The 14,843-nt window shown below is 39.9% G+C and overlaps 2 protein-coding genes across 3 annotated transcripts in view; one reads left to right on the top strand and one right to left on the bottom strand.

Annotated features, from left to right (window-relative positions):
* Positions 1–5,275: 5,275 nt before the first annotated feature.
* Spcs3 (signal peptidase complex subunit 3) lies at positions 5,276–10,710 on the bottom strand. The gene is made up of 5 exons (NM_001191073.1): positions 10,568–10,710; positions 9,119–9,192; positions 8,589–8,665; positions 6,998–7,113; positions 5,276–5,628 (listed from the first exon to the last, which is right to left on the bottom strand). Exons 1-5 carry the CDS (start codon positions 10,708–10,710, stop codon positions 5,496–5,498), a joined length of 543 nt encoding a protein of 180 aa, NP_001178002.1. The 3' UTR covers positions 5,276–5,495.
* Positions 10,711–10,812: 102 nt separating this feature from the next.
* The window catches only part of Asb5 (ankyrin repeat and SOCS box-containing 5), a 67,379-nt gene continuing 63,348 nt past the window's right edge, over positions 10,813–14,843 (top strand). Inside the window, exon 1 of one of the 2 annotated variants that reach the window (XM_063275582.1) lies at positions 10,813–10,956. The gene's annotated coding sequence lies outside the window, so the exon portion shown is untranslated. Of the gene's footprint in view, positions 11,029–14,843 lie in introns of both variants that reach the window. The other variant, XM_017600190.3, reaches the window with a different exon arrangement.

Here is a 14,843-nt window from a genome sequence, read left to right as displayed (position 1 = left end):
CGGCTAGGTAGCACGTACTCTTTGCTGATGTAACTCCGCGCCAAAAGTAACTGTGAGTCCTTTGAATTAGCCAATCCTGTGTAACCGCGAGAAATTCCCTGGCTTTCCCTATATAAACCCCCACCTTTAGAGGCTCGTGGTGGTCGGCCCTCTATCTCCTGCGTGAGAGGCGTGGTGTGTCGGCCCGAGACCTCGGTGTCGGCCTGAGATCTCATTAATAAAGCTGCCTCTTGTTATTACATCATGAACGGCTTCTCGAGCTTCCTGGGGTATGCCGCCATCCCGAGACTGGAGCGAGAGTCCCAATTTGGGGTTCTTTCATTTGTTCTTTCAATAACACTAGAGGCCAAGCAAGGGTGCATTTCTTTTGACTTTTCTTGAAACCTCCACCCAACTAATTCAAAATTCATGGGGATTAGAAGTGAAAGAATGTGAATCTTTGGGGACAGTCCCCATGCCAAAACAAAACAAAAAAACACCACCACCAAAAAACCTGGAAGGTCCTTTCTCACATCTTGTAGAAAGATGCTTTAATAACCACAGCAGCTACACAAACTACACAAATAGAAATAAATTCACTACAACTAATGGAATTCTGTTGTTTGATATCATGGGCTTTACATTAACTCAGAACTTTACTGTACTTTCCAATATTGAACAGAGAGCAGCCAAGAGGAGGTAGTAGCTCTGTGTTTCTTTCTGCATTCTTATGCTAGCCAGGTGGCACCTAAGGAAATGGCAGCCACTAAAGAGAGGAAAATACACACACACACACACACACACACGCACATACACACACACACACACACACACACACACACGGCAGCCACTAAAGAGAGGAAAATACACACACACACACACACACACACACTCACACACACACACACACACACACACACACACACACACACACACACACACACCTACCTTCTCAAATTAACCCAGGACATACCCACTGGGAAAAGTCTGATTCCTGCCAAACTTTGGCTATTTGAGATCTACACTGCACCCCAGAATTTTCTTCCTCACCATGGTCAGTAAAGTCTTTCCTATTATTTGAATAAGTCATTACTTAAGTTACAGCCAGTTAAAGCCCCAAACAAGGGAATATGCTGGATTTTGTGTCTCAGAGGTTTAACTGTAATCAGCACCTTTGTTCCCAACTCTGAAATGCCTACTTCCAAGTACTCACAGATAAGTGATGTACGAAAGGGCATAGGCAGAGGCTTGAAAGCTCCTTCAAATTCGGTGTCTTTACATGTATCAATACTCAAGTTCCCACACAGGATGGGTAACAAGTGGTCACACAATAGACAACACTATGGAAACAGAATTTTTGCTTTAATGCTTTTCCAGGAAAAAATAAAAGGACAAGTGTCAAACAAAACTTATATAAGGAGCAAAGAATGTTCTAGCACAGGGTATTCTAGGGTAGGTTAAAAAGCAACCAACAATCTGAAGGAAGGCTCATATTACTCATTAGAAGAGATTACAATCTTCCAAACCCATCTTGTTTTGTGTCATATGAATATTTAATCTCAGTTGGGGGTTTGTACCCTGCCTTAGATCATTCAGTTCCCAGATAGAAGACACAAAACCTTTATATTTATAAGCATTAAAGCACTAGAGCTGGGCAGATATCTACCCTCTAAGGTATTAGAATCTACTTCCCCATCAATAACCTGCATTTTAACTTGCCATGTTCCATCTGGGGAGTTTTTAACTTCAATTGGCCAGCCATGTTTTCATGACTTACTTAACCTGTGGTGGTGTCTTCCCTCTCCACCTTCTTCTCCTCTCTTATGGTCCTGCCTCAATCCTGAAGGCCAGGAACTGAAACCCCACCTACATCTCTTCTGCCCAGTTATAGGCTGTTGGTATCTTTATTCAACCAATAGCTTTAAATTAAGGAGCAAGGTCACATATCGTCACTTGGTGTATGTGAGGATCCTCTCATCCCTGGGACAACTAGAACCAGTATTTAGCATTATAATACATGGCTACAAACCAAACCTTAACAGTTTTTGATGGATCAATTTGTGTGTGCAAGTGTGGTTGCTGTTATCTGGGTCAAACCAGAGTTAATATGCCCAGGACCTGAGGCTCAGAAAATACACTGGGCTTTTACAGAGAGATTCATTTCTTCAGAGCAATACATGACATAGAACGTGAGTGTTTTACGTGAGTCTCTTAGGGCTTTGGACTGTTTCCAAAACTGTTTAGAGCAGTCAGTCCTCTTACTATGACAACCTGGGACAGGGCAGTGGCAAAACCGGGAGCGACAGCACCATTTATCTTTATTGGACAGTCCAACTATTCTTGAAGAGAAAAGAGGCAAAATCAGGAGTGTGTGTGTGAGAGAAAGCAGTGTTTACAAAGGGGAGACTGTACAAAGTCTAACTTATCTGGGGGTCGCATTAGTCACAAGCACTTCATCATCATTTATAGGTCACCTGCCTATCAATTGCCAGACACTGTGCTGTACTGGACAAGACACAAACACAAATTTGACAGCCTGCCCTCCAAGGACTTCCAGCCAAGGTTGGGAGCAGGAGCACTCAGCCTCTGGGAACACCCTGACTAGAATGAAGGAACCCCCAAAACCCCACTGTACTACACACTCCCTTCTCAAACCTCAAGTGCACTGCTGCTTTTTAGTTTAGCAGTTTCAAAAACACATAAATCTGGAAGTCTTTAAAATGCACATTTTTACTCAGAAAAAAAATCATCTTTATTAGAAAAATGTTGAATATTTATTATAGTTAAGAAAATTTGCACATATATATTCAGCTTTTTATGAATTATTTTCTTGTACATTTGTTTAAGTAAACAACTTCCCAAATTTCATAAAAACTATGAAATAAAACTTTTTCAAACATACAACTTTGAACCACTGGCAGTCTCACAGGTACACAGACTTGTTACTGAAAGCAAGAGAAGCTTTTGAAATAGATGTTTGCTTACAATCAAAGGTCATAGCTATATGGTCAAAGTATCAGAAGGCAGACTCTCCGTTATCAGCCCCTGTACCAGCCCCAATTCAGAGCTTTACATATAAAGTCCAATTCTTCGCAGGAATTCTTGGCTAGCTAGACCACTGAAGAACTGTAAAACAATTACCGGAAAAGAAATTTGAACCAACTAGTTTTCCTATTATATTCTCAACTGTTTCTGAAGCCATTATTTTCCTTTCAGCACGAGGACACTAAATGCAATGGCCAGGCATAAAGCACACAGTCAAGACTTTTAGTTAAGACTGAAAGGGATATGCTGAGAGCCACATTTTCAAGTTCATTTCTAACTGCAACCTCTCTACTAAGATACTAAGATATTTACACAGAATCACCTCTGGGCTCAAACTCTGAAGCACTTAGTCTCTGTAAAGATCTGATGAGACTTCTCTATAACACTGAGACTAGAGATGCTTATCAAACATACAAACTTTGTAGGTTATAGAATCATCACAAATTGATAAAGCCTTGCACACAATCGAATTCCCAAGAAACTGGGCTAGGGGCAGGCTGGAGCAGCCATATTTTGAGCAGCTCCCTTAGTCTGGTAAAAGCAAAGGACATTTGTCACACTGGGCTTTCCTTAGCAAACCTGTCAGATAAATAGTAATTCTAGACAATGTCAATGCTAGTTAGACCGTGCTCAACTAACAGATCCACTCATCACAAAAGTATAGCCAACTGTTAACTGAACTGAGGTGTGGCTTTGATGCTCTAGGCTTGTCAAGGCTTCCTTAGCTAGAACACACCCAGACCTAAGCTTTGACATTTGCAGATTTTACACATCTAGTATCTGTCTGGTCAATATATAAAGCTCATTTGTAGGTATAAAACATAGCAGAAGCTCAGATCCTTATGAACTCTGTGTTAATCTCTCCATCACCTTTCTGACTTCAGATCACTAAAGTGGTTTCCTGTTCACAATCTGTTGAATAGAAAACATTTCACTGATTCCTATCATAGTAAAGAATCATTTTATAGACAAAGAAACAGAGACCCTGAAATGTTTAAGGAACCTGCTAGTGCCAATCTCAAAATGTGCCTTTGACCTTTATACTGGTAAGAAAACCTCATGCATTTGTAAGAACTGTACCACCACATACAAGAGCTGTTAAAATGAATGTCACCCAACACATGAGGTAAACAGAACAAATGCTAGTAAGCAGCCCTTTTAGGTAACTGAAGAATGTACATAGTGTCTACTCCTGCACTTAAGAGTAGCAAATTTGCAGATGCTAATTCTAAGGGCATTTATCAATGAGGAAAATAAATTTCATGTCAAATATAATTATATATTCAATCATATATAATGTATTTAATCTCTAAATTATTTTACAAACCTATATAGTTATCTTAACATGGGTAAAAATGAATATACACAAAGATATCACTGTCTAAGATGTTGGCTGCTAGAATGTTAGTTTTGTACTCTCTCATTCCCAGAAGGAAAATGACAGTAACAAACTACAATAAAATTATATGAATGTGACCAATGTGTTAACTTAGGTATAGAAAGAGTCCACTGCTTGCTTTTTAATTTGGGTGCAAGTCAGTACGTTTCTGGGTTTCAGTTTCTTCACCTGCAAAGAGCTAATATTAGCACTCTGTACCTCGTTAGGACTACTCAAGACAAAATTGAAGCACATGAAAGAAATCTGTAGGTGGAAAAGCACAAGACAAATTCTCTTACTCTTTCAACTATAAAAATATGGAGCTAAGAAAACTGTAGTTAATCACAGAGGCAAGTTCAGTGGGACAAATTCAATTCAGGAGGTAATCCATGCAAACATTTTCAACTTTCTATGGCAAAGGTAAAAATGTATAGAGATATACAAAGAAACATTCTGAACATACACACATTTGGTTGGGTTGAAACTTTAAAATGAGCCTGCTAAATTTACAGGATTCAAAGAGGTCCTTACTCCTTATTTGGAGAAAGCTGCTACTCACTCAAGGAAAGCAAACCTGCTGGAGATTTCTAAAACAAATGGAATAAAATTCTACCACTCTGCTCTTTTGTAAACCAGACTTCAAAGGAACCACATGAAAGTGTCCAGTAATCTAGCATACACTAAGATAGAAGAGAATGCCCATAAGTCAGGACCATCTGGCATAAACACCAAACATGAAATTCAGAATTCTTATGACCCCTAAATAAATGTTTTATTTATGCCCTTTATGCCCGCAAATAAATGTTTTAAACCTATGCTGCTGACAAATTCTTCCTATGCAGTTCCCTCATTCTCCATACTACTCCTTCTCTGGTAGGCTTTTTTTTATCTTTCTGTTTACAAAGCTCAGCTTAAGCACCTCAGAACCTTTCACTTCAACTGTGTCTTCTGATCTGAGTCTTTCTTACATCAAAACAAAATAAAACAAAATAAAAGAAAGCAAGCAAACAAGCAAGAAAGATCAATGAAGAAACTGGGAAGAGATGAGATGCAATTCAACATGTATAAAAATATGTTTCAAATTCATAATAATTTAGTAACTCTTGGTGATTTCGTATGTATCTGGAAATGGGACAGATATATGTCCCGATCCTGTCACAAGAGGTAGAATTCCAGCGTTTGGTACAACATTCCAGGAGAGCGTCAAAGTGACATTCCTGTTTCCCCTACAAAGAGATGTAAAAAGCAAAGGTTAGCTGAACTTGTCATTTAAGAAAAATTTCATCAAGTGTTATGGGGCCACACACTTCATCTATAATTAGCTGTTTCTAATAGACAAACCATAACAATGTTCTTGTATCATTTGAAATCCACAGATAGCACTAAAAGACATCAACATTAAATTCACAGGTAGCCTAAATGTCCAACCTAAACTCACAGCTGCAGCTAATTACCAACAAAAAAACTTACATGAATAGATCCCAATGAAGAGAAAATGAGACTCATGCTAGGAATCAAAAGGCAACAGTCTGACATCTAATTTTGCCATTATTTAGAAGTGCAAACTGCAGCAGATCAAAGTCTATTGTAATTCAAATTCTTTATTTGCAAGTCCAAAGATGGTCAAATTGGTTCTTTTCCTAAATCTTTTCTTATAAACCATAAAATGTCAAAGTGACCTGAGATCCTGATCATCAACCATTCTGATTTCCTCTTCTTCTAATTTGGGGGGTGGGGGGGGATAACTTAAAGAAGCAGGACTAGACTAGATCTTGATCCATCGCATTGCCTCCTCATGCAAGCTCCTGACTGGAGTTCAGAAAGCAGAACTTTCATGTGACAGTGATGACCTTCCCAGACATGAGGAACCCTATGTCCCTGTACGTCCAACAATAACAGCTATTGTATGGGTTACTTTTCTGTAAATATGACACAGGATACAGTGATCTCAGAACAGGGACCCTCAACTGAGGACCCCATTAGCCTGGCAGGTAGGGAAGCTTACAGAGCATTTATAATTAATGACTGACATGGAAGGGCTCAGGCCCCTGTGGGTGGCGCCATCCCTAGGCAGGTAGTCTGGGGTGTATACAAAAGCCAACCGAGGAAGCTAATAAGTGGCATTTTTCTAAGGTATCTGCCTCAGTTCTCTCCTTGGCTTCCTCTGATGATAACCTGTAACCTGTAAGCCTATATAAAGATTTTCTTCTCCAGCTGATGTTTTCCCTCCTGTTTTATCAAAGCAACAGAAAGGAAACTATAATAGCTGTGGACTTTTATTGTGACTACTGTATGTAGCATTACTAGAGAAATGATTACAAGACAGATGACAAGTTTTCTCTTTTTTCAGTCTTTCAGCTGAGTTGAAAATACACAAACACTTTTCTCACAAACTGTTGTACTAATAATTTTATCCCCTTCCCTTCTTCACTGTCCTGGAAGTTGAACCAGATCCTGGACATGTCACGACAATGCTCTGCACTGAGCTATTACTACCGCAAGAACAGTATTTTTTTTCTTTAAAAGAAAAACACATTTCATCAGTTTCTCACCAATGTTACTTAGAAATGTTAAAAATGTCAAGGAATCACTCACTTGAGGCCATTTCCATCGTCAAAGAAGAAATACTTTGTCTTCATATCTTTCAAAAGCAGCTTTGGATTATCACCTCTCAAAACAATCTTGTCCCAAAGGACAACTTGGTTCAGAGCCTGCATCAATTGAAAGTAATGAGACAAGTCCTCACGAACATTATCACTTCAAAATCAAAGTCTAAGTAAGCAAAGGGCTGAACAACTACAAGGAATTCTATAGATTACTCACCAAAGCAATAATTTAATTCTAAATTAGTGTTAGCTTACTGGTTTTACTGAGGTAAAGCAGAATTATGAATACAATTTAGTATACCCATCATAAAAGTAATATTGACACTCATAACTTTTGGTTACACACTCAATAGTGCTTATGTACAGCAGTAATTCTGAAAAAGAGCTTTTTCTATTTTTAAAATATTTTGACGATTTTTAAATGCAGAGGTCAAACCTCTTATTTTGAAGCTTTTTCTGCTGTCTTTAAAATGTTTTGTTGACTTTAACGCTCATTCACCCCAGTATGCCCAATGTCTAATGAAATATCTAGCATAAAATATATAGACCAAAAATCAGTATATGAAGCTGTGTAATATGCTGCCTACTAAATACTAATAAAGGTCATATAAAATATAGACCCACCTATAATTACAAATTACCTACTGTCTTAGTTAGGGTTTCCATTGCTGTAAAGAAACACCATGACCAAGGCAACTCTTTTTTTTTTCCGGAGCTGGGGACCGAACCCAGGGCCTTGCACTTAGCTAGGCAAGCGCTCTACCACTGAGCTAAATCCCCAACTCCCCAAGGCAACTCTTAAAAGGAAAACATTTAATTAGAGCCACCGTATAAAGACACAGCAGCTTGAAGGCAGACATGGTTCCAGAGGAGCTAAGAGTTCTACATCTTAATACAAAGGCAGGAGACTGGATTCCACTTTCTGTGGAGCTTGAGTATGGAGACCTTAAAGCCCCACCTCCACAGTGACATACTTCCTCTAACAAGGCCACACCTACTTGAACAGGGCAGTACATCCTACTAGTGCTACTGCCTATGGCCAAGCATGGAAACACATATCAGTGTGGGGTACATAATTATTTAAATCATCACACCTACCTACAACGATGAAAAACAAAGTTGTTTTTGGCAACAACATAGAAGCCATGTTTTATTTGTGTGTATCTCAATTTGATATATTAAATAAGCCATTCCATACTTTATAGTATTAGCACTTTAAGAGAAGCTGAGGCAGTTAAGCAATAGTCTGCTGTAACAGCGTGAACATATTTCTGGGCCCTTAATGCTAGAGAGCTACAAGGCATACACAGCTTAAATAGCTACTGCAGGGGCGAATGCTTTCTCACTACAGCCTTCTACTAGCTTGATTTCTTTTTTAAACTAAGCTATGAAGGTCAGATATTCTGAATATATAAAAATTGAATTCTTGGGCCAGTGACACAACGCAACGTATGGGGTACAATCAGTGGAATCCTTAGGGTAGGGGAGAACTGGTTTTCCAACAAGTAATTTTTTTAAAATTACTTCCTTTCATAAGAAATGTTTTAAAGGAAACTATTATAATATATTTAAATACTTACATTATTTTTTGTTGAATATTCTGCTGATAAATAAAGAAATAATTGCTTAACATTCCAATCAAATATATTCTCTAGATGTAAACAAATTAAGGACTCTAAAGACTGAAAAGCAGCACACAACTTTCAAACAGACCTTATTCTTAAAACATCCATAGCAACATGAACATTAAAACAAAATAGAATAGGTAGTTCAGGAATGTACCAAGTCACTAATTTAAAACAAAATATAGGATATATATATATATATATATATATATATATATATATAGCCCATTCCAAAAGGGAGTGTGTGTGTGTGTGTGTGTGTATGTGCAGTTCATCATCCCCCCTTCCTGTAAACATGATTATGATTATTGACTTATTTATTTAAAAAAATAAACATAAGAAACTGAAACTTTAATTCTGTCCACTGAGTCTAAAAGCAGGCTGGGGCAGAGTCAACAGTCATACTCCCTTTTCCCCAAACTCCTACATTCACATCTCATTTCAAATGTACAGAAAAAGCAATGCCATGCTTTCTTGAAGGATATCAGCTGTTATATCAAATGTGATGAATCCAAGGTCACTTCTTTCTCTAGGGCCAGTGAAGTCTTCTACATTTTTTCTAGAAGTAAAGATAAAAGTTTTATGATCCCTCACGGTATCACTCAAAACGTACCCAACTTGAAACAGGAAAGGCTGATTGTGTGCAGAAGTCAAACCTAAGTTTCACAGAGTAAACTTTGGTGTGAAAATCAATATTATAAATCAATACAAGAGAAGGCAGTCAACTGTTTTCATCTGCCTAATGAGAAGCTCCGAGGATACACAAGGGAAGAGAAAAAAAGAAAAAATAAAAGAAAAAAACATAAACGCTTTAGGTGGAGCAGGCAGAATGAGTGAATGAAAGCGGCAAAGGGGTCACAAGATAATCTGGAACACAGCACCTATTTATAACCGCATGCCATATGTCAGAGCCAACATGTATTTTCCAGAATTATCTTAAATTCATAGAACAATCCTTCCAGTGACTTTCTTCACTTACAACAAATGTTAACACCCGGGAGAGCAAGAAACCTGTTTAAGATCACATCAACATTCAATATGCTTCAAGTTTGCCTCAGCCATCACAGAACTGGCAGTGATGGCAGGACCGGTATCTAAACCACATCTATTTAAATCACCAACAGTACCTAAGAAAAATGTGGGGAAAAAATGAAAAATCAAAAGGAGCAGCAGTAGTAAGAGTAATCACTTGTTGGAGATTTTGACAAAAGAAAAAAAAATAAGTAAGCCAACGCTAAAGAACAGGGCAGATTATAGAAGACCATACACACAGAGTAGACAAGAATTAAAACCACTGCATGAAAGATAAAAGTGTCAGAAAATGGAGGGAAATGCTCTAAATAAAACAGGCAGTACGGAAAGAACCGTCACTTCGAAATTCTATTTTTAATGTCTCCAAAGACTTGTGCAGGTTGCTGGCTAAAGAATGACATTAAAAATAACAAGGGGCTGGGGTGTTTAAAACGCCCCTGTGCATCTTGCCCATCCTAACTTCAAGGCAGCTGCTGCAAGTAGTGCGTCCAAGAGGAACAGCCAAACGTGTTCAGGGACTGTCAAAGAGAACCAACTTTGGCTGGATCCGACACCAGAGCCACCCACCGAGGCGCTTCCAGCCTCAGTCAAGCAGGGCTGTGGAAACCCAGGCCGGGAGGCTTGGGGGCTGGCTGGGGACCCCACGCGTGCTCGCAGACCGGGAGGCGCCAGGCGGAAGCGCGGGTGTGGGTGTGCTGTTGTGTTGCTCCCTCATTGGCCGGGTTGGGTGAGGGACGTGCAGAACAGGAAGGAAGGGGAGCGCTGACCCAGGCCACTCGGGAGCTAACCGCGCAGGGTTGGGGTCCGAGGGCCACCGGGACGCGCGTCCACGCGGTGAAGGGGCCTAGATGAAGCCCTCGGGGATCGCGCACACAGCCCCGGGAGGGGCCGGCCGCACTCACAGCATGATCCGCGAGACGTGCAGCCGCACCGGGACGCTCCTGTCTTTGAAGGCGGTGGTGATGAAACAGCCGAAGGTGAGCGCCGCCATCACACTCAGCGAGAAGGCGAACAGGGAATTCGCGCGCGACAGCACGGTGTTCATCGTGACGACCTTCCCTTGGGAGCCCCGGCTCCGACACCTGTACTTCAGGCTCCGGTTCCCGCGGCCGACCAGTCCCTCCCACCCGCGCACCCGGTGCGCACGTTCCGGGAGCTCGCGCCGCTACCCCGCCCCCTTCCGGTCCTCAGGCGGGAGCGCGCACGCTCCCACCCACTGGAACACACCCACCGCGCGGCCGTGCACGCGCCGAAAGGCGGTGCTTTCAGTCAATCCGCCAATCAACAACGGGTACGAGGGTTGGGTTTTGCCAAGGGGGAACCACCTTCTCCACCGCTCACTGTTTCCGTGGCCTCTGGCTTGGTATGGGGCAGTAGCCTTTTACTAGTTCGCCTTCAGTTGTGCTTATAGAGACTTAACTAACTACTCTGACAGTCATTTTCAAAATGTGTGGTATCAGCTCACCTCTAACAAAGTTGAAAGGGGAGGTCTGGGGTAATGAAGTCAATCAAATAGCGGTCAGGGCTATGTTAGTATGCCTTGGCTGCTGGACTAAATTCCTGTTGCTTTGCTTTCAACAGAGAACAGAAGCTCTACTTAAGTTATGTGCTTTTATACCACAATTCCAAATATTTCCAGTTCACCAAAATAGGTTGTTGTATAACATCTGCTGTAAACCATGCAGTGTTAATGAGAAACTGATATTGAAACACCTCAGTCATTACCATTCAATTAATTTTCATACAGCATACAGGCGGGACCTTTTAAGAATTGCCTAGCATATATTCTAGGTCTGGAATGGAGACTGTAACAGAAATAAGGCCTGACTCAAATGGAATAGAACCAAGAAATGAAATATGTAGTAATTATAGTCAGAATGGTCTTTAGATTTGTTTAAAACCTTGGTTTTTCAATCTCCCAGGCAGCCACACTATATTCAATGAAGGAAGGTTCTAATAAATAGTTATTGTGCTGCAACAAAGGTATAATGATCACTTTCTATCTCACTGAGGTTTATAACTGAGTAAAGTTATCAAAATCAAAGCAGCAGCCCAAATTATAGAAACAAGTGTAAAGACGGAGGGATGCTACATAGTGTTAATAAACAAAATGAGGAAGCCATGTATGTGGTGAGATGAAACAAATCATCCTACATACTACTTTGTATTATTATGATTGTGATTATAGTGCAACGTAGAGAAAAGATGACTGTTACAGATGATGAGGGCCAGAATAAATGAAATGTACTGAACACGTACAGGTGTATCTAAGACACACCCAATAATCTGTTCCCAGTAAATAAAATACCTGTGAAATGGCTGAAGTAAACCTGGGAAAGTGATGGCCTATTGAATGTTGTGGAATTTTCTAATCCCATTTTAGGATTTTTATCCTGCCTTGGATCATTCAGTTCCTGGATAAAAGACACACACAGCCTTTATGTTTACAGTAAGCTTTAAACAGCACAAAAGCTGAGCAGATATTTACCTTCTAAGCTATTAGAATCTACTTTCCTATTGATAACCCCAAGTTATTACTTATTATGTTTCATCTGGGCTGCTTGTAATTCCAATTGGCCAGCCCACAGGGCCATGACTCCTAACCCTGGCCAACTTTCTCTTCCGCCTTTCCCCTTCTTTCTACTGGTGGTTCTCTCTGACCTCCCATCTTCCTCCAGACCCAGGAATCCTAAAAACTGTTTATGTCTCTTCTGCCCAGCTATTGGCTGTCGGCATCTTCATTCACCAGTTGGAAATAACTTGGGGGAAAGGTCACACAGGTCACTTGAATCTAAGTGCAGATTCATTCTTCTCTGGGGCAACCAGGTCTTGGGGGCCCACACATAGAATTACAATACACAGCAAAAGGCTAAACCTCAACGATTACAGAAAACCTATCTGTGAATACTGTTGAGCTGTAAAGAAAAATGAAATCATGAACTTCACACATAAATGATGCAGCTAGAAAACATCATACCGAGTAAAGTAACCCAGACCCTGAAAGAGAAACCTCACCTGTTCTTTCTCATTGAAGGCTCCTAGCTCCAAATTTACCAAAGTGAATGCATATCTTGTAGAAACCAAGAGAGTGAAATGAGAGCATTAAAAGGCTGGGGGATTGGGGAGCAATGGAGAGAGGACAAGTAATCTGATCAGGGAAATGGGAAAGGGGGTTCTTAGGAAGAGAGAGGGAGATAAAGAAGGTGAGGAGATTAAAGAGGAAAGGCAGAGTATAAGCAATTTGATAGGGTAAAGGGGGGTTCCCTAGGGAGGGGAAAGGAGGTAAATTTAAGAAGGGAGAAAGATAAAAACAAAGGATTTCTGAAAAAACCGAAGGGGATCATACTATTAACTAATGACCTAAAATAATCCATTATGCATGTAATTCAGTGTATAAATGTACATATATAGAGTTAATGAACTTTTCTCATCTGGGCTAAAAATGTCCCCTCTAGGATCCAAAGACCACCTAATCAAACAAACAAACAAACAAACAAACAAAAAAGCATGAGAAACCATTTTTTGAATTGTTGACCAGGATTGTCCCCAAATATACAACCACTTGCTGTTGCCCTTGGTTGGCCTCCAGCAGTAGAAAGCAACCAAAGTCCTACCGAGCTATGACACCTATGAACCACATCTATGAAGCACAAGGTTCAGTTGCTTTAAGGGAGTACAGTGGTGGCCTGATTGGCTTGCTATAATCATCAGCCTTCTAATTGGATTTAATAGCCTTTCAACAGGGGGGAAACTATGGTACTAGAAAGCTAGCTAACAACTCAGTGCTAGTGAGTTATAGATATTAGAGAAGAATCAACAACCACCACTTAGTAAACCAGCATAATCCTTAACAATCCATAAATATTTGTCCTTAAACCCATAGATAGATATAGTCTTCTCCCTTCATCACAGAAACTTCTCTTTACAACAGATGAAGATCACTACAGAAAACCATAGCCGATCGCGGTGTAAGCCCTGTCCCAATGAATACATCTACAAAGCACTCCAGCTCCTAAAATCCAATGAAACATTTTAGAAGGGGGGAAGGAAAGATTGAAAGATCTATAATATCAGGGGGAGGGTTTTTTTTTATGAAATTATGTCCCCTCATAATGACAGAAGCTACACCACATGACTGACTAAATGTGACCTCAACAAGGATTGTCTTCAGAGACAATGTCAGCAGAGAAAGCCACCCTACGACTGAACAGTATAACTGCTGGGTTTGATAACTCTAGCTGATCAAATGTCCTCGATTAATGTCTCACATAATTTAAACATCTAGTGGGTTTGTGACACAATGAAAATGAGGTGGATCAAGGCATGTTCATTGATGTAAAATGACAATATTTATATGACATTATTTAGCAAGAAAGAGGAGGGATGGGTGTTTGCTTTCTAATATGTATATTATCATGAGTCTTTTAGTGTTTGTTTTTATACGTTGACCTTTTTTCCAGTCATCTTGCTGTCTCCTCTCCTAATGTATTTTCAGATGCTGACTAAGCTGCCTGATTGGTAGAGATCATAAAATAAGAAATATTGGTTTGTGCCCGGCACTGCTGCCAAAAGTCCCAAAGGAGTTAATGGTTTCAATAATTAAAAACAATTTTTTAGATGATGCAATGTAATAACAACTAAATTGTATTTTAATTTTATTAAGAATTTAGCCCATAAGATGTTTGTTCAGAGTGTTAATAATAGCAAAAGAATGTATTTTAAGATCTTTCCAACTGACACACACACACGTATATACATGTAAATACAAGTCTAGTTTAGGAAAATTGTTGCCCTACAAATAGACTTATATATGACTAAGTGGGGTGGAACCAAATAACCATTGTTTAACTCAGACACCCTTTTTAAAGTATAAGGGATCTATTTATCTGCCACAGAATCCTCAGTCATGTGATTTTTCATCCTATTTCTTATTTATGTATCATTTAGTGTTATTATGCCAGGAGTTTTTGCCATCATATAATGTGATCTTGCTAAGACTTTGGGTCTTAGAGATGATGCCCCATTGCAAAGGAAGTGACAAATGATGGGGAGATACCTCATTACTGTCTTGTAATCAACATCCCTCCTGCTACTGCAGATTCCAGTAGGTAACGCTATTTATGAAAATTCCTTTTAGCAAAGACTTAGTAAAAGGACCATGGTCAGTTAAACTGTTTT

The sequence above is a fragment of the Rattus norvegicus genome, chromosome 16 (genome assembly GCF_036323735.1).
Source record: "Rattus norvegicus strain BN/NHsdMcwi chromosome 16, GRCr8, whole genome shotgun sequence".
Lineage (NCBI taxonomy): Eukaryota > Metazoa > Chordata > Mammalia > Rodentia > Muridae > Rattus > Rattus norvegicus.
The sequence above is the reverse complement of the archived record's forward strand: the minus strand, read 5'-3'. Positions and strand labels throughout refer to the sequence as shown.